This window comes from Lactuca sativa, chromosome 4, assembly GCF_002870075.4.
Source record: "Lactuca sativa cultivar Salinas chromosome 4, Lsat_Salinas_v11, whole genome shotgun sequence".
In the NCBI taxonomy this organism is placed as follows: Eukaryota; Viridiplantae; Streptophyta; class Magnoliopsida; order Asterales; family Asteraceae; genus Lactuca; species Lactuca sativa.
Window position 1 is genome coordinate 281,210,554 of NC_056626.2, and position 25,510 is coordinate 281,236,063.

Here is a 25,510-nt window from a genome sequence, read left to right on the forward strand (position 1 = left end):
AAAACATAAGCATAAATAAACCTTAGATTCATTTACACTAGTGATTTACATCTCCTTTAATCTCTCAGTGTAATGTAGCTTCGTATCAACACCTGTGATACAAATAAATTGAGTAGGTAAGGTTGGGAAACCTAGTGAGTACATATGTTTTTCAACCCACAATAATAAAGTTATTATGTTTCATCATCAAACAATTAACCTAATTACCCATCCCCATTATCTTCTTTATTCTCAAGCATCTTCCCAAAGAATCAACTAATCCTCGTTATTTATTCCTGAGGATTGTCCTAAAGAATAGGAACGAACTCCATCGCTTTCAGGGTTCATCCAACATGCAATAAGTTCATAGTGGTCAATGTTATCTGTTAGACACTAAGTCCATAGCTGCCAATATCCATTTATAGGGCACTAAATACATGACTGAATTGATGTATTCAATTAAGTTCCTTGTCATTACAATCAGAAATCGGGAAACAAACTGTTGGACAATGAGAATGCCTCTATTCCGTTTCATTTTTCTACATGATATCTTGCAGAACGGATAGTTATATGACCACTTATCTTAGGACACATTACTGACTAGGTCAGAGTTCAATAGCGGCTTTGAAAGCTACAATTTGCTAGTCAATTTTTGAAGTTATACTTGCAATTATAGTTATTACACTTATTCAAGTGGGAGACTCTTGGATTAGGTGTCTAAGCCTATAACTATAATCGGTATATAGTTGAATTGATAGTAGCACAGTCCTTTTGGGTTGCCTTCACACTAGCAACTAGACGGGATCACATATTGAGAAAGAGGAAGAATTTATTATTTGGAATAATAAATTAATATAGGAAACGATTTCTTAATGTATTATGAAAATAATATATTAATTAGAAATCATATTATTAATTAATATTTAACTAGAAATTAATTTTGGGATTAAAGGAATTAATTAAAAGTACAGGGGTTGTTTAACAATTAATTAATAGTTGTGGATTTGGGCTCTTGGACCATCCTAGAAGGGATGGACGAAAACTTCTAGGGAGTACCTAGAATTTTCTTCCATGGTCTAAGGGATGGGGAGTCCATGGGCTGCTTAGGCCTTAAGCTGGAAATTAGGGTTTCATCCAGCAAACCCTAGCTTTGGCCCAAAGCAACCAAAAACTATATAAAGAGCCCCAACCCCTTGAGATTTCGGACACATGCTTCCAAACCCTAGAATATCCGAATTCTAGGGATTCCTCCTCCTCTCTCCTCTCATCCTCTTGCTTGTTGTGTTTATGAGCAATTAGAGGTGTTACACTTGTGACACTTGCTCTCAAAGTTCAAGATCTTCAAGGAAACCATTGTTATTACTACATAACAATAAAGGTATCTATCCTAACCCTAGTATAATGTAAATTTCGAAAATTGCAGTTGCCTCCTAGGGTTTCTTGTTTTGTGTTCAATGTTTTTATTTCTAATAGAGAAAACATAGATCCAACAATTAGGGTTGCATGCACACATTTGATTGTTTTCTATGCTCAAAACCCATCAGTAAAATTGTCTTTTACCCTAGTTTAGACTTTTTGTGTGAGTTGGGATCCAATTACTGACTAGATGATTATTTGGTGATTGTTAGCACGGGGATTTGAGCTGGCCAGCAACTAGAGATTTTGTCTATGAGATTCGGCAGTGTGAGGTGAGTCTCCTCCCTGTATCCATGGGTCGAAGGAACCAAGGCCGGTTCACAATCCGGTTATGTAGTATGCTAGTTTTTGTGTGATATATGTTGTGTTTGCATGATCGGGTTAAAATATACCCTAGGTCGGGGACCAATATGGCATGACGGGTTGAAATATACCCCAGGGGGGCCATTATGAAATGTTCGGGTTGAAATATACACCAGGGCGGGGCCCATTATGATAAGATCGGGTTGAAATATACCCCAGGGCAGGGACCATACTTGCTTTTTGGGTTGGAATATACCCCAGGGCTAGGCCCCGTTGTATGTTTGGTATGTGGAATTTTGTGGAAACTCACTAAGCTTTGTGCTTACGGTTTTTAGTTTATGTTTCAGGTACTTCTGTTTTCAAAGGGTCCTCGGGATGATTCCAGAGCACACACCACATGTTTCCATATTTTGTGATTTACTTTGATATTGATGATGTATTGATACATTTCGATAACCTTGGTTTTATGATAATCATATGGTTTGATGTTTTATTAATCTAAAAATGAAAATAGAAAATTATGGTCTTATTTTGTTGGGACGTTACAGTATACGCAGCTAGATAGTTACACCAGTATTTCCAAGTTGATCAAATTAAAGTACTGACAACTCAGCCACTCAAGAGCGTCCTGTTGCAACTTGAGAAATTTGAGAGATTAACAAAATGTGCAATTGAACTTGGGGAACACGACATCGAGTACCACCCTCTAACGAGTATCAAGGGGCAAGCTTTAGTAGATTTCCTGATGGAAATTCCAAACGGGCCACATAGCGTTGACCATACCCACCTGGACAGGATTAGAGAACCTATAGCAAGGAATTATGTCTGGGTGTTATATACATATAGAGTGGCAAGCAAGGAAGGTTCAAGGGAAGGCCTCACACTTAGAGATTCTGAAGGCAACAAAATAACTTATGCACTATGTTTTGACTTCGAGACATCTAATAATGAGGTTGTAAATGAAGCACTGCTGACATAACTCAGGATAGCTAGACAAATGGAAGTCAAAAACTTAAAAGTAATGACTGAATTGATGTTGGTCACAAATCAAGTCAACGGAGCATACAACAAGAAGGATGCTAGAATGAAAATTTTTCATAGAAGCTGTGTATAAAATTTGCAGTGTCTTTCAAAATTTTATCCATAGAACAAGTAAAGAGAAGCGCGAACATGTGAGCAAATTCTTTAAGTAAGTTGACAACCACCGCATTCAATCACCTTTCAAAGAAAGTTTTAGTGGAAATACTTCACCAATGAAACATAGATGAGGAACAAGTAAACACCATCTCCATAGAGGAAAGTAGTTGTATGACTCTACTATATGATTATCCGCCCCATGTCCTACTACCCAATGATGCATTTGAATCACATAAAACAAAAATCAAAGCACTATAGTTCACAATTCGAAATGGAGACCTGTATAGGAAGGGATATTTGATGTTGCATTTGAAATGAATACATGCAAGCGAGGGAAAGAAAGTAGTTGAGGAAATGCACAAAAGTGAAGTAGGGCCTCTACTGGCTAGAGATAAAAACAACAAGAGCTCATTTATTGGCCAGACAGATATGGAGAAGCAGAGGAAGCCACTAGAAAATTCATAGAGTGTCAAACATTCTCTATTGTGCAGCGAATGCCATCTGCTACATTAAACAACATCACGAGCCCATGCCTTTCCATTAGTTTGGAATCGATATCGTTGGTGATCTCCTAAAAGCACAAGGAAAAGGAATATTCTTGGTGGTTGTCGTCTACTACTTTACCAAGTGGATAGAAGCAGGACCAATGTTGACCATAATAAGGAGGTCCATGATTAAGTTCATGAGGAATAATATAATAACCCGCTTTGGGACTCACAAAACATTGATTAGCAACAAGGGGTTGTAGTTCATAGAAAATCCTTTTAGAGGATGGTTCCAGGAGAGGCACATACAACAACATTTTACTTCAATGGCTCACCTACAAGCCAACGGCCAAACAAAAAGATTCAAAAAAAAAACTCTGGTGAACGAAATAAAGAAGCATCTGGGAAAAGAAAAAGGAAACTAGGTTGAAGAGATCTCTAGTGTGTTATGGTCCTACCGAACCACTATGCGGAATAGCACCAAAGAGACACTTTTTAGCCTGATATACGTAATTGAAGTAGTGTATCCACCTGAGTTTCTCATGGGATCTATTTGTGAGGTAGAATTTAGTAAGGAAATATTAGAAATCAATCTTTGAAATAACCTTGATCTGCTAGAAGAGGAGCGAGAAAGAGCCTAACTCCATCAAGCATCATACAAGGTGCAAACTGAAAATTATTACAACAAACGAGTACATGGGAGACTCATGAAAGTAAGGGATTTGGTTATGCGAGCAAATGAAATCATCCACTATGAGCCTAGGGGTGTTAAAACATGAAAAGTATCCTTATGCAATGCGAGGTGAAGTTATTCTGAGATTGAAGAGTGTCTGAGATTAAAGAGAATTATGAAGTGAAGACTTGTCTGAGATGAAACGTATGTCCAAGATTGTTTTATGTTCAAAAGTGTATTGCGTCTGTAAACCTTTTCAAATGACAAAGTATTGTTTTGTATTTTACTATTTGTCTTGTAGTATAGTACAAGAGAAAAGATCAACAGAAATAGCAATGTTAGGCTGTTGATCTTCAGTTCTCCAGTCCATGCACAACTTATCTTAAACCTTGCATCTCTAGTTGTTTCAAAACATGGATATGTTCTTTCCATATCTTCAACAATACATAAGAAAGAGTGTCTGTTTATCTAGAATCTTCTTTGAAATTTGTAACACCCAGAAATTTATAAGGTTAAATATGGACATAAAGCCCTATTTCTAAAGACCAACTCGTCGATTTTAAGGAATAAACTCGACGTGTTGGAAACTTGGGAAGCGCGTTTTGGAAGACCAACTCGACGAGTTGGACAGGGTTTAGGAAACCCTAGATCCGAGATTTTGCCCCTATTTAAACACCTTATGATTAGGGTTTGGCCTCATTTCCAGCCTCCAAGGCCCAAACCCTAAATCCAGAAATCCTAATTCTATTGTGAGTATTTATGAGCCATTCTAAGTGTTGTAGTGGGTGTTCTGAAGCCATTGGAAGAAGGAAAAGCTTAAGGACACAAGAAGGAGTTGTAGATCCAGAATCTTAGCTTCATTCTCGACATTTTCTGGTATCAAGTCTGAAACTTTCCTTGTGGTTATTTAGATCTCCTTTTGGGGCTATTTTGAGTGGTTTTGATCCAAGATCATGGTCCTTGGGAGTTGGATGTCCCAAATGAGTTTATACTTCAGATCTACGGTCTAGAAGGATTTCCATGGCATAAAGGGGCCAACTTTATGGCCATGGAAGTCCCATGCAATCTCTAGACCATCATTTTGGTCCTTTGGAGCTTCTTATGGCCATACATGAGGAAAAATCTAGGACTTTACGTGATCATTTAGTCCCTAGAGTCCAGATCTATGATCTTATAGTCTATCTTGTAGATTTGGTGATGTTGGGATTAAGACTTTGGCCTTTTGGGTTAGGGTTTGGACTTAATGGGTAAAGTTGGAAACTTTACCCTTCTAGAAGCATTTTCAGTGGAGATCTAAAGCTTAGGGTCCAGATCCGAAGGATAATGACTTAATGAGTTAAGAAGGGGCTAACAGGCAGAGGAACTCGATGAGTTTAAGGATGGACTCGCCTAGTTGAAGTGGAGTGTCCCTATTTCGTTGAAAGGAAGAACTCGGTGAGTTCACGGATGGACTCGACGAGTTGGATCGAGAAATCACGATACTGTTATTCATAGGAACTCGATGAGTTGAAGAGTAAAATTGACAAGTTGAGTTAACTCGGAGCGTTGAATTTGACTTTGACTTGGATTTTCACTTTGACCTTGACTAGACCTTGACCAAGGTTGACCCTGGGAGGGTTATGAAGTATCGAATGAATTCAAAAGGATTGTTCCATGTAGGGGTTGGGCCTAATTTGGAAATTTGGGCCATTGATGGGCTTTTATGGATTCTATGGGTTTTGGGCTAGGGCCTCGATTGTGAGCCTTGTTGGACCAGGCGTAAAACGGTCATTTCACCCCAAGTAAGGATTATGGATTATTGTGTGGAACCTAATGTTCAATTGGGTGATCTTTGGCATGGATAGCTCGGGGAGTCAGCAGGACTACAACTAGGGATTTCGTGCATTGAGCTTCAGTGTTTGAGGTGAGTTTCCTCCTATAGGGATGGGTCAAAGGCACCAATGTCGGCCCATATGTATGATTGTATGTTTTTCATACTAAAGTCGTATGCCTGCGGGGCCCGAGGAATATTTGTATGTGTGTTTCCGGACTACGGTTCGATGTTGGGTGGTACCTGATGAGCATGTACATGATAAATTATACTTGTTGTCTGTGTGATACTTGTATGTACTTGGTAAGGAGGTGAGTATGGGCAGAGTCCCGTATCTTATCACTAGTTGAGTGTGGACGGGGTTCCATATCTCATCATTAGCGGAGCATGGGGGGGCCATGATAAGCGAGGCCTTAGAACTAGAGCATATAGTACTGTGTATAATTCTTTATGTGCTAGTATAATTATATGATATTATTATATGCATATAGCGGGCGAGACCCAGAGACAGGCGGGGCCTAGAAGAAACAGATCTATATACCGAGCGGGGCTCGATGCTAGGCGGGGCCTGATGCTGGATATTGTCTGATGCCGGGCGGGGACCGATGAAGGGGCGGGGGCCCAGTTTATGTGATTATATGTATGGTATGTGGTGGTTTAGAGAGACTCACTAAGCTTCGTGCTTACGGTTTTCAGTTTTGGTTTCAGGTACTTCCAGTTGCAAAGAGAAGGGCTCGGGATGACTGCATTGCACACACCATGATGTTTAGCCTGGGATGTTACTCTTATGTTTTGATTTGGGAAATCTGATAATAATGTTTTGAAATACTTTGACACGTGTTTTGATGGAATGGTTTAATAATTATGGTTTTATTAATAAATAAAAATGAAATTTTTGGTCATGATTTTTAGGATGTTACAAGTTAGTATCTGAGCCTTCGTTTGAGGGATTCAGGCACACTCTCGGGTGTGTCTGAGCTCAAACTGAGAACTTGGTATGATAGTTTTTGAAAGAAAATCATTTCTATAAAAAGGATTTCAAAAAGAGAAAAGGATGTGGTGCATGCAATTAGCCGAGCTTAAGTAAGTTCTCCCAAATTACCCATACATGTTTGTTATGATATGATATGATTATGAGAACTGCATGCTAGATTAGGGCTAAGGATCTAGGAAGGATGCCTTGTATGGTTGTTGTATGTGTTTGAGAACTGCATGCTAGATTAGGGCTAAGGATCTAGGAAGGATGCCTTGTATGCCTATTGTATGAGCTTATTGAACTACATACTAGTACTGATTAGTCAGTGATATGATGGCCTGATCAGGATATGTTGGGTTTGGGTTACTCAATGCTCGAATGTTGCTTGCTTTGTGATTTTAGGAGTTCTAGTTATCTTTAACTAACTAGTAAACGAATATGTTAAGTTACATATTATGAGGACTAAATAATTTAAGAAGGTTAGGTTTAGCCCTATTTCGCAGCTCTCGTTTGATTCTAACCGTTGTAGGGAGAGACCTCTCATTTGAAGAATTATTTGGTCTTAGTAATATGTAATGGTATTCGTGTGCTAGTTAGGGAAGAATAAATGGGATTTCTTATGCAGCTGATGGCGGAGAGTGGGTCGGAGATTACCCTAGGGCAAGCCTAGGATGAGATTAGTATTGGGGGAAGTAGTAGTGAAAGGGACTTGGTGGAGTCAAGGTAATTACTGAGGAAAGTACGGATAGATATGGAAGGTAGTATGGGCCCGTACTACTGAAAGCAGAGGATCCATACTCGAGTCAAGGAGGGTTGAGATAAAACCAAGGAACTTGTAATGTGTGTGTGATCCCTTGTTAGTGATGAGTATTCTGATGCTTGTTATTATATGTTGCAACATGGTGACACTACGTACTAGACCAGTTGGCGGTTCAGGCACCGGTGAGGGATCAAGGTCGGGCTTTGGAGTCATGCAGCTCGATGAGCAAATGAGAGAGTTTATTTCAGCCGAGATTAAGTGCAATATTATTAACCAGACTCCTGCGGTCTTTGGTATGGTCAAGGAGGGAATATTGGAGATTCTTGATGAGAGGTTGGGTGGGTTCTGTACTGAGATGGCGGCCATGATAGGGGCACGCACGTTGACATTCTGCGAGTTCAGAGCTTGTGGAGCTCCAGACTATCATGGGGCTAGGGACCCCATTGCTAGCAGTCGGTGATTGGCAGATGTCACCAACGCTTTTTGTACTAGCCGATGTCCTAAGGAGGACAAGGTCCGACTCGCCTCCTATCTTCTGAACTACAGAGCACGTGATTAGTGGGAGAAGGTTGGACATGCTATTGGGGATGATGACACTATTGATGCGATGACATGGAGAGACTTCTCGGCTAGGTTCAGGGCCGAGTTTGCACTAGTGATTGAGGTGCAACAGCTAGCACGGGAGTTCCAGGACCTCCGATAGACTACGGAGACGATGGCTAAAATCACCACCAAGTTTAGGGAGAAGGCCCTTCTTGTTCCGCAGTACGTAGCATATGATGAGATGAAGAAGGCCCGATATCACGAGATACTGAGGAGCGACATCAGGCATTTTGTGATCCGATCCAGCTACAAGACGCAGGAGGATATGATCGCTCGAGCCAGGTAGAAGGAGATCGACTTAGAGGCAGAGAGGAAGAGGAAGCCAGACAAGGTTCAGATAGCTGCGAGATCGGGCAATAGGCCCAAGGCCTTGGATTACAGATTGAGGGGTCATCAGGACCGTAGCTGCTATGGCAAGTGCGGTAGGACACACGAGGGTGCATGTAGGAGTGGTAGTGGTGGTGATTCTATTTGCTTCAAGTATGGCCAGATCGGTCATTATAGCAGGGATTGTATTGCTACCACCACCCAAGGATCAGACCTGGTTTGCTTTCATTGTAGTCAGCAGGGCCACAAGAAGGCCCAACGTCCGAGTTTGGCTGCAGTGGGTCAGTTGATGGCACCTGCCCCTGTAACATTGAGGATCCCTAACGGCCTTCAGGGCCGGGCAGAGGCACCGACAGCGAGGAGCAGGGCTTTCCAGCTGACTACAGAGGAGACACGAGCAACTTCCGATGTTATAGGTGTGTATCTTTTGTTTTCCTATTAGTCTTTATTTATGATTTTATCGCTACTGTCTTGCATCGACATGAGTAAGTGTATCTTGGAGTTATACTTTCTACTTATGTTTGGATTATATGCCATCTGCATACCATGAATCTTAGAGTAGTAGTGTGAGGTCGTCTCCTTATAGGGTGGGTTCCGAGAATGCAGTAGCTGTAGCAAGTGTGATTAAAACTCGGGAGGTGTTTCGTCAGTCTTCAAGAGCTGTACTATGTTAGTGTGGGTTAGGTTTGGAACACTAACAGTGGTAAGCGTCGGTTTCCAGAAGATTGATCATTGGATGGTAAGAAGAATTGAGAATCCTTCCATTCTTGTGTGCTATAAGATGTTGGTTGAATCAAAGTGGGGGAGAATTGTTCAGGTATCCAGGAACAGAACAAGGTGCGGAACTAGGATGAGTTTGCATTCCCACTGGGGAGGAAGATGGCTCAATTGGTTGTTTGGATTGAGGAGTGTGTGAGTTGGGAGTTGGGAAACTTCCCAACATTGGGTTCGTGTCTCGTTAGTGTTTGATAGCTGGTGTTGGGGAATCATGTTGGGAATTCCCGTCAGGACGCGAGTTCAGTCAGGATGTTAGACCATGTGTGTGCTCAACTTTGGATGTATTCGGATTTGTAATTAACGATAAGGCCATGTTCAGCATTTGAGTTAGCGTGGGAAGTGTTATAAGACTGTGGGATAGCCATAGCATTCACCAGCAGCCAGATAGCATGGAAAGTATAGTACGACTGTGGGGCAGCCGTAACATTCCTCATGCAGTCAGATATTGTGGGAGAGTGTTGTTATATTGCAGAATGAGTCGTAGCATTCACAGCTTCAATCAAATAAGTTAGGCCAGGGTGGGTTATTTCGTAGGATTGTGGAAAGGCCACAACAGGATCGGAATTAGAAAAGGATAGTTCGTTGGGATTCGAGGTGGAGTTGAGCCTTTGTAGCCATAGATAGGTAGGACCTGTGGGCAAGGCCGCTCCGTGATATGGTTTGGGTGGGACCTGTGGGAGAGGGCCATGTGCTGATAGCAATGCAGGTAGGACCTGGAAGAGACCGTTGGGTCAAGATATGGGATCGAGGATCCCAGGATTTATAGAGCCAAGAGTGGCAATGTGGATAGAGTAGCTTAGATAGCCAAATTTTGCTTCGAAAGTCGCGCAGAGCGACTGGGAGGGTGTTCTTTGGCTTAGAAACCGGGTGGGAATCTGGTATTTCAAATAGTGGAAAAATAAGTTGGAACCTGGGAGGTCTCGGTTCATTCGGAAAATAGATAAGAGGCAGTAGGATGTTTGGGCAACAGTAGTGATGAGAGGAATCTTGTGTGTAGACTAGCTTATTGATCGAAGGTGCTAAGTCACTTATAGTTGGATTAAATAATCTCAGAGTAATATATTTGACCCTGTTGCACAGCTCGTCTGAGTCTAACCGTTACGGGGATGAATTTTCTACTCGAAGGATTATCTGAGCCTTCTGTCAAGTATAGGTATTCTACTGTTGGCTATGCGTGGGAAGTTTGTCAGGGAGACAGACCACTATAGATTTCAGATTTCGGAAAAGCAAAAGGAGGTTTATGCTCGAAACGGAGGGCTCGCCTTTCCTGAGGGTTAAGAAAGAGTCTTGTTAGTTAGGTTCGGTACTGTGGGAAGGCCATCGATTGCGCGGGTGCCAGTACTCATGGGAAACATCAGTTAGGTCTTAAGAGATAAGGATAGCTGCGAGTGTAGGGTGTGAGCAGTTTTCAAGGCAGGTGACTATAGCAGACTTCGAGCACGAAATCTAGTTTAAGTGGGGGAGATTTGTAACGCCCAAAAATTTAAAAGGTTAAATATAGAAATAAATCCCTATTTCTAAAGACCAACTCGTCGAGTTTAAGTAATAAACTTGACGTGTTGGAAAGTTGGAACGCGCTTTTTGTAACACCAACTCGATGAGTTGGGGAGGATCAACTCGAAGAGTTGGACAGGGTTTGGGAAACCCAAGATCTGAGATTTTTCCCCTATTTAATCAGCTTATGCTTTAGGGTTTGGCCTCATTTCTAGCATCCAAGTCCGAAATCCTAAGTCCAGAAACCCTAATGCTATGGTGAGTATTTGTTAGCCGTTCTAAGTGTATAATATGGGTGTTTTGAAGCCATTGGAAGAAGGAAAAGCTTGAGGACACAAGAAGGAGTTGTAGATCTAGAATTTTAGCTTCATTCTTAACATTTTTCTGGTATCAAGTTCGAACCTTTCCTTGTGGTTATTTAGATCTCCTTTTGGGGCTATTTTGAGTGGTTTTGATCCAAGATCATTGTCCTTGGGAGTTGGATGTCCCAAATGAGTTTATACTTCAAATCTAAGGTCTAGAAGGATTTCCATGGCATAAAGGTGCCAACTTTATGGCTATGGAAGTCCCATGCAATCTCTAGATCATCATTTTGGTCCTTTGGAGCTTCTTATGGCCATTCATGAGGAAAAAGCTAGGACTTTACGTGATCATTTAGTCCCTAGAGTCCAGATCTATGATCCCATAGTCCATCTTGTAGTTTTGGTGATGTTGGGATTAAGACTTTGGCCTTTTGGGTTAGGGTTTAGACTTAATTTATTTAGGAAAAGGTATAAATGGGTAAAGTTGGAAACTTAGGGTCCAGAGCAGAAGGATAATGACTTAATGAGTTAAGAAGGGGCTAACAGACAGAGGAACTCGACGAGTTCAAGGATGGACTCGCCGAGTTGAAGTGGAGTGTCCCAATTCCATTGAAAGGAAGAAGTTGACGAGTTCAAGGATGGACTCAACAAGTTGGATCGAGAGATCACGATTATGTGATTCATAGGAACTCGACGAGTTGAAGAGTAAACTCGAAGAGTTGAGTCAACTCGAAGCATTGACTTTGACTTTCACTTAGACGTTGACTTTCACATTGACTTGAGCTTGACCGAGGTTGACCCTGGGAGGGCTGTGAAGTATGGAATGAATTCAAAAGGATTGTTCCATGTAGGGGTTGGGCCCAATTTGGAAAATTGGGCCATTGATGGGCTTTTATGGATTCTATGGTTTCGGGCTTGGACCTCGATAGTAAGCCTTGTTGGACCAGGGGTGAAACATTCATTTCATCCCTAGTAAGGATTATGGATTACAGTGTGGAATCTAATGGCCAATTGGGTATTTTTTGGCATGGAAAGCTCGGGGAGTCGACATGACTACAACTAGGGATTTCGTGTAGTGAGCTTTAGCGTTTGAAGTGAGTTTCATCCTGTAGTGTGACATCCCCAAAATCACGGCCAGAAAAGACCGATTTTCATTTATGCTTTTAAAATAATTTCAGAGTAAATCCTTTTGATTTGAAAGAGTTGCAGAATTTGTTCTCAAAAACAAAGTATGATAAAATAATATTTACCAAAGCATTTCATAAAGAAATGTATTTTCATTATATAATCAAAACTCAAGATGTCATGTTCCGATATAGACCATAAAGCATAAACGATAACATTACAAGTCGTTCAAAAAATATATACATATACATACTTGTAAACAAAACAACTTGATGATTCATCCATCTTATGCCCTTGCGCCACTTCCTGTAATACAAATAAAACTAAGTGGGTCAGGCTTGGGAGCCTGGTGAGCATATAGGGTTTTCAACCAGCAATAAATAATTATATTTACTTTTACCAACAATAATAACCCGATTACCCATTCCCGTTATCCTCACTTTACGTCCCTAAAACAACATCTATCTCAAGGGAACTAATCTAGGATTTTCATCGAGACGGACATTATTGCTAAGGGGTTTCCTCAACAATAGATGTCCTAAAGGCAACCATGAGGGGGATAGAGTACACCGGTGAACACATCGTTCACAACACCTACAAGTTATGAGCCTGCTAGCGTTCCACAGGACTGTCTAGAAAAAGTCTATGGTCGTTATCTATACTCCGCTGAATAACTAGATCAACAACAACAACATCGAGGCATCTCATATGTTTATCACACATCAACTATCTACCCATGTTCTACCCAACATATTAGTAGATAAAAATATATATTTTTATACATAGTTTAAAACCTGTATAGCATGTTCAATCAATACATATTCCACATAACAGATGAGGCACACACACATAACACGTATTTCATAGAGAATAAATCAGATCTATGAGATAGAAGAAAGTGAATATACATTCACACATATAACAACAAAATATACACATAACACGTATTTCGTATAAAATACTTCATAATTATGTGTTAGAAGAAGGTAACTACACACTCACTTGATCAGAAGATGATCGGACAACACTACGACTTGTAGAAGTAGTATTCTTCGGTAGATCTGGAAGTACTTCACAAAAATTGGCTTCTCGTGGGCAGAGCTTCGGCTCGGGAATCTTATTTCTCGGGATCTTCGGGGCTTCGAGACTTTCTTCGTCGCTCAGGATTAATATCGGGGCTTCAGGATATTTCTAGCACGTAAAGCAATGCAAAATGGGGGAGAGAGGAGAGAATTTGGCAAAAGAAGCCGGCTGCCCTCGCATGCCTTTTATAGAGTCAGGATCCTCGATTTACGCTGGGCGTAAATCTAGGTACGCTGGGCGTAACCTGGATAGGATCGCTGACTCCCCCCCTTTGGATAATATCAGATATTTTTAATTTAAATTAAATACCAAAATTATTAAATAAACTTCAAAAATTCATATTTTCCTCATACGAACTCCGTTTTCAGCGTTCTTTATATCCCCGCGTAGGTGAGACTACGCTCTACACCTTTTGTTTAGACTCCGTCAACTAATTTTGATATTATTTTTATTATTTATTTTTAGTAGGCCGGAACAAGAAAACTCCATTATAAATTCATAACTTCTTTATCCGACGTCCGTTTTCGCCTATCTTTTTATCGTTGCACTACCCTTTACGAGATCTTTGATTCTCGTTTAGATTGTTTCGGCTAAAAACCGCTCGATCTCAAATCGAGTATTCGGGCTGCATACTGCTAAGTCGAAACTTCAGAAAATCATAACTTCCTCATAGAAAGTTAGATTTGGACGATTTTTTTATGCACACTCGCGGTTTAACAAACTCTACGACTTCCGTTTACATTACTAAGGCTAAATATCGCTCTGTCGTAAATTCACTATTTACGTCATTCAGCGTTGCCGGTTCTGCCGCGAAACTTTGACAGGTCATAACTTCTTCGTTATAACTCGGATTTCGGCATTATTTATATATTCGGAAACGTCGTTTCAACTACTACAACATTATTCATAGATATCAGCTTTATCTAACATTTTATTTTGATGCTTATTTTCATTCTTAATTTAATTAAGTCACACAACTAAGCACAAAACACATAATACTTAAATAATACACATTTATTATTTCAAGATGGGTTACACAGGTTAACCTAGACTATTACATTGCTATTAATGACAAGCCCAGAAACACGGGCGTTACATGTATGGATGGGTTGAAGGCACCAATGTCAGCCGGTATGTATGATTGTATGTTTTCCGGACTAAAGTCCGATGCCGGTGGCGCCTGAGGAATATTTATATGTGTGTTTTCAGACTACGGTTCAATGTCGGGTGGTACCCGATAAGTATGTGCATGATAGATTATACTTGTTGTCTGTGTGATACTTGTATGTGCCTAGTAGGGAGGTGAGTGTGGGCGGGGTCCCGTATCTCATCACTAGCTGAGTGTGGACGGGGTTCCATATCTCATCATTAGCGGAGCAGGGGCGGGGCCCATGATAGGCGATGCCTTAGAACTAGAGCATATAGTACTGTGTATGATTCTTTATGTGCTAGTATGCTTATGTGATATTGTTGTATATGTATAGCGGGCGAGGCCCAGAGACAGGCAAGGTCTGGAAGTAACAAATCTGTATATCGAGCGTGGCTCGATGCCAGGCAGGGCCTGATGCCATACATTGTCTGATGTCGGGCTGGGACCGATGAAGGAGCAGGGGCCCAGTTTATGTGATTATGTGTATGGTATGTGGTAGTTTGGGGAGACTCACTAAGCTTCGTGCTTACGTTTTTTAGTTTTGGTTTCTGGTACTTCCAGTTGCAAAGAGAAGGGATTGGGATGACAGCATTGCACACACCATGATGTTTAGCCTGAGATGTTACTCTGATGTTTTGATTTGGAAACTATGGTAATAATGTTTTGAAATACATCGATTCATGTTTTGATGGAATGGTTTAATAACTATGGTTTTATTAATAATTAAAAATGAAATTTTTGGTTATGTTTTTTGGGATGTTACAAAATTTGTCGTCACCAAAGTTTGCATTATTAACAAAGTAATCTAGGATCAAACACTTTTTCTGCAGCTTCGCGATCTCCCTTCACATGAGTTCTCGAGTTCCTATAAATGTTGAATTTATAGTATCCTAAAGAATAACTTATTCAGCTCGAGAAATTATTGCCAAATGATGGTATTTATTTTCATATTTGAATAAAGATGAGAAAGAGGATTTGTTTATGTAAATTATTACTCACAAACTTCACCAGAACTAGTTGTTGAATCCATAGAATTAGATAAAGTTGGAATGGAATTAGAGAGAGTTGGAAAGCAATTTAAGAGGTCTGAAATGAAATTAGAGAGATTTCAAATGATTTAAAGTAGTTTAAGTATATTTTAATTTCTAACAGTTAAGCAACAATCAAAATAGAGAAGAAAGACGGTAGGAGCAACTTTTCCAAACTGTCCAACCCATAAATTTGCAGTATCACATTTTGGCAGATCCGTGACGTCGATAGTACCAGCCTCAAATCGCTTCCAATTTGTATTGTCGACACAAGCCTCAAATCATTTCCAGTCTCTATCGACTCCGTGCACTCCGATATTGCATATTAGTTCACATGCATGAATATGTTTTTTAGTTAAATTTTAATATTCGATATCATGTATCATGTAATCATGACATTTTGTTAAAACCTATTGTAAGTTTTGGCATGCCATTCTTTGTGTTGCATACAAGGTGAAATTAATATTTGATTTTTTTTGTGTACCCCTCTTATCCCCCTTCTACTCTTTTTTATTATTTTTTTATTTTTTATTTTATTTATTTTTTGTTTTTTAGTTGTTTTATTTTGTTGTTTTTTACGTTATTTTTTTGTTTTTAATATTTATAATAAATACATTATTATTATTATTATTATTATTATTATTATTCACATTAAAAATAGTTATATTTTTATTCATACTATCATTGTGTTATTTTTCGTTTGGACTATTAATGTATTATTTTTTTGTTCAGATTATCCTTATGTTATTTTTTTCGTTTTCACTATCTTGTGTTATTTTTCTGTTCCAACTATGCCTGTGTTATTTTTTGTGTCCGGACTATTCATATGTTATTTTTTCGTTCGGACTATCGATGTATTATTTTTTGTTTCGACCATCTCTATGTTTTTTTTTGTTTCGACTATCCATGCGTTATTTTTTTGTTAAGACTATCCTTATGTTATTTCTTTCATTTACATTATCCATGTATTATTTTTTTCGTTTCGACTATCTAGTATTATTATTTTGCTGCGATTTCGTAGACATTAAATACAACTCACACAAACATACATATAATTGTTCGTAGATTTTTTAAAACAATGATAGTCAGGTCTGGACAAATAAAATTCACAATAATAGTCCGAACGAAAAAGAAAAAAATAAAGTTAAAGTTAAAATGACGGATCAAATCAATTATTTAAAAAATAATAATAATAATAATAAAAGACAATATATATATATATATATATATATATATATATATATATATATATATATATATATATATATATATATATATATATATCAAATTAAAATAGATTTATAGAAAAGAAAATGACAAAAACAAAATATGCACAATGCAATTTCATAAATTATGGATATATACAACACCGTTCATATTTATGCAGTCGTATTTTCTTATTTCTTTTATTAATTTATGCTGCAAACTAAACTGATTTAAAGCAATATTGTTACTATTTATAATCATTGTTTTTATTAATTTATGTAATAAAATTATTTTCATGCTGTCTTATATTGATAATTTCTATAATGAATATCAAATCTTATTTATTATGTAAATTAAGAAAAATTAACATGATTGAACTTTTTTTTAGAACGGCGGAAGAAAATAAAAATAATAGTTGGAAAACAATTCCTACAAAAAGTTAATCTGTTTTATAATAAATATAAGAATATTGATTAAAAGACAAAAGAACATATAATATTTGACAAAAATTCCCACATTTATGCGTATATAATATTTCCAAATATTGTATATCAATACAAGACCTACCCACTGAAATATGACCTCTGTTTCACTCTTCTCAAAATCTTTTCCATTCTCCACATTCGATCCCATCTCCTCTGCGGCTCTGCCAGCCAGGTTGCTTCCTGCTCATCTCTGCGACTCTGTTCGTCTTCCCATTAATATCATCATTCTTACTGTTTATGTGTCTGCAGAGATCCAAATCGGTTGATTCAATCGTTTGAATAGCTTATCATGGAGCTAATGAAGAGTTCCGATTCACAATACTATAACAACAAAGCGTTTACCCCATCAGAGGTTAGTCTCAACTCTGTCGTGGGATTGTTTTGTTTTAGGGTTTTATATTTTTACAGAGTAGATGATGTAATACATATATACATATAGATGATGGAGGAAGTGAAGCAACTTCTGTCTATGGTTATCCCAATCACGGCGATGAACTGCCTGGTTTATCTTCGAGCAGTTGTGTCTCCGTGCTGTTCCTAGGGAGGGCTGGGCAGCCTGGAGCTAGCCGGCGGTTCTCTGTCGTTAGGTTTCACGAATATCACAGGGTACTCGGTGCTAGTCGACTAGCATCGGGGCTAGAACCGGTGTGCAGCCAGGCGTACGGCAGCAATGGCAGCGACAAGTGGGATCTATTGTCTGTATCTCTTGTCCGGATGATATTCATACTATTGATGGCGATCATACCGATCAGCCTGCTATGGGTAAACCTGGAACGATCATGCTGTGGATGGGGCAGGATGCAGCGATCACATCAATGGCTGCGACGTACTGTATATATTCTTTACCAGACCTTTTAACAAACTGTTTGTTACAGCCGTTAAGGGTCTATCTAAGGTCACAGGGGGTGACGAAGCCGATGATGTGGTGCAGTTTTGATTGCAGTGGCGTTCCATGTGCCGTTGAACTACGTGTTAGTAGTGGAGATGGGATTGGGTGTGAGCGGGGTGGCAATGGCTTCGGTGGTGACTAACTTGAACATGATGGGGCTGATGGCAGGATACGTGTGGATATATGGGAGATGGAGGTGGACATGGAGATGGACGGATGGGATTGGGATTACGGGGGTGGGGTCCATTGCTGAGGCTGGCTGTGCCGAGTTGTATGGGAATATGTTTGGAGTGGTGGTGGTATGAGATCGTGACCGTTCTTGCTGGTTATCTGGCCAATCCGCAACTGACAGTGGCAGCGACTGGGATACTCATCCAGACAACTAGTCTTATGTACACTGTTCCCATGGCTTTGGCTGGCTGTGTATCTGCCCGAGTAATCTCTCTCTCTCTCTCTCTCTCTCTCTCTCTCTCTCTCTCTCTCTCTCTCTCTCTCTCTCTCTCTCTCTCTCTCTCTCTCTCTCTCTCTCTCTCTCTCTCTCTCTCTCTCTCTCCTCTCTCTCTCTCTCTCTCTCTCTCTCTCTCCTCTCATCTCTCCTCTCTCTCTCTCTCTCTCTCTCTCATACGCAATCTTAAATTTCCTTTTTGAGCAAGTCTTCTGATTTCTACCTAGGTGAGTGTGATACTGAAAATAAAAGTAAATATAACATATAGTACGGGGGATAGTAACTTAAAAATAATCATGTTTGTTTTAAATTTTCATTAAAAGAAACTAAAAAAATTATTTTTAAAAAAATGTCAAACTAGTTAGGAATGGTGTTATCTCATAGTATAGTTTTTGACTAAAAATATATTTTTTTCGAAATTTCAGACCGGACGTGCTCCCAAAAAATTTTACTTTTCAATTTTTACTTTTAATATAAATTTGAAATCCAATGAACAATAGGGATTTCGAAAGATACTTTAATTTTTTTATAAAAGTGTACCAAAAAAAATAAAAGTAAAAGAAAATGAAAAATATATACAATATATTGGTTTAAAATAGACACTTGATTTAAATTGAAAAAAAATTTGATATTAAACTTTTTGAAATAGAAATTTTAGATGATATCTCCAGAAAAGTCCTAATATTTTGAGTAAATTTTTAATAAAGTACTACATTTTATTTTTTGAATAAAAAAGTCCTGACTTTTTCAACTTTTGAATATAAAAGCCTAAGAAACCGGCTAATTTATTCATTTTAACCTTTTTGACCTGTTTAGTAGCTCATAAGACCAAATTGTTAATTTTTTGAAAATAATGATTTTTTTTTTGCAGATTTCATCAAATTTTCTACATAATGTATAAATATTTTTTAAATATCTATATCTACTTTACGTATATGTACATATTTTTTTATGTATTTTAAATGTACAAACGAATTTTTTACTTATTTATATGTATTTTAAACCATTTTACATATCTTTTTATGTTTTATTTTTTTGTATTATTTATTTATATGTATTTCTATGTATTTTTACATATTTATGTATTTTTTGAAGCTTTTTATATAGATGTTTATGTATTTTAAATATGTAAACGTATATTTTACGTATTTATATCTATTTTAAGTGTTTTATATATTTTTTTTATGTATTACGTATTTATGTATTTTTAAGTGTTTTATGAATTTTAAATATATATATATATATATATATATATATATATATATATATATATATATATATATATATATTGTGTTTTTATATGTTTTTTTTATGTATTATGTATTTATATGTGTTTTTGCGTATTTATGTATTATTTAGTTTTTTTATATAGATGTTTATGTATTTTTATGTATATTAAATCTTTAATTGTATTATTTTTATGTGTTTATATATTTTTTTACAATTAAACATTTAATATACATAAAAATAAATAAACATCTATATAAGAAACTAAAAAAATACGTAAATAAGCATATATATATATATATATATATATATATATATATATATATATATATATAATACATAAGAAGCAAATAAAAACACACAAAAATTATGTAAAATACTTAATATATATATATATATATATATATATATATATATACACACACACGTTTATACATTTAAAATACATAAATATACAAAAACATCTATATTAAAAAATTTAATAAAATACTTAAATACGTAATACATAAAAAAAAATGTAAATACATAAAAAATACGTTTATACACTTAAAATACATAAACATCTATATAAAATCCTTAAAAAAATACATAAATACGTAAAATATATAAAAACATAAAATATATAATACATAAAAAATAACACATAAAAATACATAAAAATATGTAAAATGGTTAAAAATACATATAAATAAGTAAAAATATACATTTATAGATTTAAAATACATAAAAATACATATATATATATATACATATAAAAACATAAAAAATACAAAATACATAAAAATAGATATAGATACGTAAACATTACATAAAATTTTTGACGAAATCTGCAAAAAGGTCCCATTATTTTCGAAAAATTAACAATTTGGTCCCATGACCTGCGAAACAGGTCAGAAATGGCTAAAGTGAATAAATTAGTTTGTTTTTTGGGCTTTCCTATTCAAAAGGTGAAAAGTCGGGATTTTTTATTTAAAAAATAAAATTTAGGACTTTATTAAAAATTGGCCTAAAATATTCTAACTCTTTTGGATATATCCCAAATTTTAGACATAAGAAAAACATGTTTTTTAAAAAATTTATGTGATAATGAGAAATAATACATATTATATATTTTTTATTATTTCAAGTTTTTAAAGAAAATTCAAAAGTAGCCACTTAGGGAATGAAGATTATTTTTTAAAACTATAGAACATAATTATTTTGTTAGACTTGTCGTTTATAAGGTTTTTTTTTCTTGAACAACAAATCTAAATTATTTATAACCTAACACTTAATTGCATCTATATCTACAATGAAACTTGAACCTTCGACCTCAAAGAATGATTATAGTCTAGTTTTTATGACGTCATAACCTAAGATTTTAGTATTGGTAGTATTAAAACATCATAACCTAGATTTTATATTTTCTATTAGAGCAATTTTTCGTATTATTGTTTATATTGACGTTAATACCTATTGCGCGTAAATATATTTTAAATTTTTATCAGTTATTTATTAAAAGGGAATACAAAAACTGTTTATGTGGTTTACAAAAATATACCAACAATTTTCTTTCAATTTTTTTCGACTTGCCGCCCTCTAGAGCAAAATATTATCTTTTTTTATGGTTTTGGACTTTTGGTCTTTTAAAAAAACCTAAAATATTGATTTGTCTTCTTTTTTTAATACTTTAATATGTTTCAAATTTAAAAAATAAAAAATAATAAATAAATAACTCTCTCTCTCTCTCTCTCTCTCTCTCTCTCTCTCGTCGGAACCACCACTATCTTAACGCCATTTGTTGTTAAGAGTTGCAATTTTCATCGAGCCAACTGCCTTTGCTTTTAAACCTTAAACCTATGTTGAGCTGAGCTGGTGAAATACGTGAGTTAGCTTCACATTAAATCCTAACGCTATCAGAACCTAGGATGGTTAGGGTTTTCTAGCTAGGGTTTACCGATTCAGAGGAAGGATTTGAGGGTTAGGATTTTCTGGGGGCAACAACAATGCTAGGTTGGCTAGGGTTTTAAAGATTGGAAGTCACCACTATTGTAATCATCCCTCTATTTCTTTCTCCGACGAAGGTGATGCCTACCAATGGTGAAGGGTTTTAATATGTGGTTTTTTGAAAAAGGTACTAGTGACGACAATGGTTCTTGACAAAGACGCTACGTTTCGACGGGTTTTGCTCCGCTGAAAAACATGTAACAAACTCGTGTCAAATCTGGCGACAACGACATTAGGGCTAACTTCGTTTCTTCCCATTTCATTCAATTAACTATATACTTTTTTCTATTTTTTTCAATTTAATTTAACTTGCCTACTAAATCATAACATTTTACATTGTATTAAATACTTCACTTCTTTCACTTGCACTCAAAATGGCATCTTCGTCTCATAAAAAAAGTGACAACCTTGATACCATTATCTTTCTATTTTAACAATCATGGATGCTTTTAGACTAAGGGGAGTCCAGATGTTAAAAGGCTCTAGCCAAAGTTGTTAGTATGGATGAACACCGCCCTCTAGCATGCGTTAGGGGGTGCGCCAAGAATAAACAACCCATTGGGTTAGCGATAGAGAGAAGGGAAGGAGCGTTTTGATCGGTTCTTTTTTTTTTTTTTCATTTTTTCTCTATTTTGTTTTTGTATTGTTTTTAATTGTTATTTATTTATTTATTATTATTATTATTATTACGTTAACCATATAAAGTTCGGACAACATTTTAAAATTTGGATGAAATTTTAAAATTCAGACGACATTATAAATTCGGACGACATAATAACGTTGTCCGAATTTTATATGGTTATCGAAATTTATAATAAATTTTATAATGTCGTCGGAATTTATATGTTGTCCGAATTTTATATGGTCGAAATTTATAATAATAATAATAATAATAATAATAATAATAATAATAATAATAGAAAAAACAAAAAGGAAAAAAAAGAAAAAAGAAAAGAAAAACAAAACGAAAAAAAATATGTCAATTTAAAAGTAAAATTAAAAAGTTGATTAGATTGATGTCAAGCGGTAAAGTTGGTTAAAAGAGATACTTATAGCATAATCCTATACTAGTTGTGAGATCCGTATGTTATACGGGTTGGATAAAAAAAATATGAAGTTTTAAACAAAAATTTATTTAAATTTGAATTTAAAAGGAAACATATTAAATACTATATGAGTTGTAATATAATAATTTATCTGTTATTTTCAATTAAGACAATTATTAATTAAGTTGTAAATATGATGTGTTAATTAAGAAAGATAAAATTTAATAAGAAAATGACAAATAGAAAAAACATTTATTCAAAAATACCACAAAATGACAAGCGTCGAAACTTATAAAAGATTGAATTTGATTTCTGATATTTCAAAAGAACTATATTTATTAAAAGAAAGTACAAATAGGAAGTAATGATTACTAGAGATTGTGATAGATGGTGGGTTTCAGTTTAGAGCTATAAAAGAAAAAGTGTTTTGTCTTCTTCAGAGTAAATGATATTGAAAAACTTTAGATTTTGCTTTGTAAGGCCTTCTTACTATAGAATTAATAAAATGATACCATTTTGGTATTATTAATAAGGATATATAGTAATTATATCTTTTACTTTGCATAAAGAGAAACATCATTAAACTTATTCTATATATAAACGTTATAAATTAATTTGCTAATATATATAACAGCACATACATTTTATGAAAGTTTTAAAATATAATTCAATGTTAAATGTAATATTTAAAATTTAAAATTTATATTTTTACAAGTTTTTATAAAACTATTATTATAATCAAGTAATAAATAGCTATATGTTTTAAATATAGATAAATACAACATTACACAATTAATAATGACAGTATGTATTATTTTATTATATTAAAATTAGAGTAAACTACACGAATGGTCCCTATGATTTGGAGTAATTTGCACGTTTGGTCCCTAACTTATTTTTAACTCGGAAAGTCTCTATTTTTTGTTTTTGTTACGCGCTTGGTCCCTTATGTTTGTTTTTGTTACACGATTGGTTCTTGTCTTACCTAAAATGACTATTATTTAAATAGGAAAAAATTATGGGATAGATGATGAGGTTGGGTTTGGGGTGTGTTTATTTAAATATTTTAAAAAATCAAGGCAAAATAGTTTTTTTAGGTAAGACAGGGACCATGCGTGTAATAAAAACAAACAGTCGGGACCTTCCGAGTTAAAAAAATAAGTTAGGGACCAAACGCGTAAATTACGCTAAACCATAGGGACCATTCGTGTAATTTACTCTTATAATTATGTTTTCTATGAAATTTTTTGTATATATTGGACTTGGAATTTAAAAGAAAAAGCACTTTTTGATGTGTATTTGGAATTGTAAGATTTTCTATAGTTGTTATGTTGTGTAATTGGTTTATGCTATTTATTTTGTAATAATAAAAAAATCATTCATAAAAGTTTGGATATAATATATATACAAAAAATATGAAATGTGATATAAGCTTTGATATACTCTATATATAAAAGATTGTTGGGAAACGCTTTATACTACTTAGTACTAATAGTGGGTGGTAGAATATTAATTATTTAATTTGTTTGATACTAATTAGGTGGGCAATGAGCTAGGCGCCGGAAGGCCAAACAAGGCAAAGCTAGCTGCAATGGTGGCACTATCGTGCGCATTTGTAGTTGGTTTGATGAATGTGATTTGGACCATCATCTTTAGAGACAAATGGAGTGCCCTTTTCAGCAATGACCACATGCTCACATCACTTGTTTCATCAGTGATGCCCATCATGGGCCTTTGTGAGCTCGGCAACTGCCCGCAAACCACGGGGTGTGGGATCCTCCGTGGCACTGCTAGGCCTGCGGTTGGTGCCCGGATCAACCTTGGGTCTTTTTACTTTGTGGGCACCCCGGTAGCTGTAGGCTTAGCCTTTTTCTTTGGGGTCGGCTTCACTGGTTTGTGGATTGGGCTCTTATCGGCTCAGTTTGCATGTGCAGTTTCGGTTTTGTATTCGGTTGTTGTTCGTACGGATTGGGAAGGGGAGGCTTTGAGAGCTCACAGACTCACCAATACTACTTCTTTAGAGATGGTCATTAATTGACACTAATGTTTGTGAAAAAGGATTCTTGATGATGGGATAAGCGTATTTGACCATGTTTTGGAAACAATATGATTAATAGGTCAACGTAATGATTTTTCTTTTTTGTTTAGTTAAGGCGATTTGCCATCGGTAGTTTTGTTTTTGTTTGATCGTATATATTTTTGGATAAAGACGATTAAATTTTGAGAAGAAATCAAATAGTACTGACCGATGATCCTTGCCAAAACTCTCTTCCCCGCACGTCTTGTGTGCATATTTGTCTTAACTACATAAAAAAAACAAGTATCTTTTGATGAAAGTATTCTTGGAATAGCGCTTACTTTTTCTTTTTCACTTTGTCTTGACATTTTGATTTCCACATATGTTTAAGCATGTCATTTTCTTTATTTTTTGTTCTTATATAGATAAACTGAAATTAAAGTTATAAAATATAATTATATAAGTTAAATCAGGTTAAAAACTTGTCAAAAAATAAAATATCATATCTTCTTTAAACTATTTAAATTGAAAATTGTTCTTAATATTTTAGATGAACAAAAGTAATCAGGGACGTGTTAACAACTAAGTCTAGTTAAGCACTTCGCTAACGACATCTGGCATCGTAGGCTAGACCTCTAGAACATAAATTTTTAAAAACAAATATATATATTTAGTGGTGGCGGACACATGCCTTCATAGGGTACAACACAATTCGGTGATGCTAGGTTAACTTATTAAATGAATATTGTTAAATTGACATCTTTTAGATTAGAGATGACGA

General features: G+C 35.9%; 1 protein-coding gene across 1 annotated transcript; it reads left to right on the forward strand.

Annotated features, from left to right (window-relative positions):
* The first annotated feature begins 17,085 nt into the window (after positions 1-17,085).
* LOC111889934 (protein DETOXIFICATION 54) lies at positions 17,086-24,948 on the forward strand. Its single transcript, XM_023886078.3, is given in 8 exon segments — positions 17,086-17,291; positions 17,369-17,471; positions 17,559-17,739; positions 17,742-17,885; positions 17,888-18,051; positions 18,053-18,204; positions 18,206-18,443; positions 24,253-24,948. Coding segments are annotated over 7 exon segments (1,440 nt in total). The 5' UTR covers positions 17,086-17,291; positions 17,369-17,408; the 3' UTR covers positions 24,751-24,948.
* Positions 24,949-25,510: the final 562 nt, after the last annotated feature.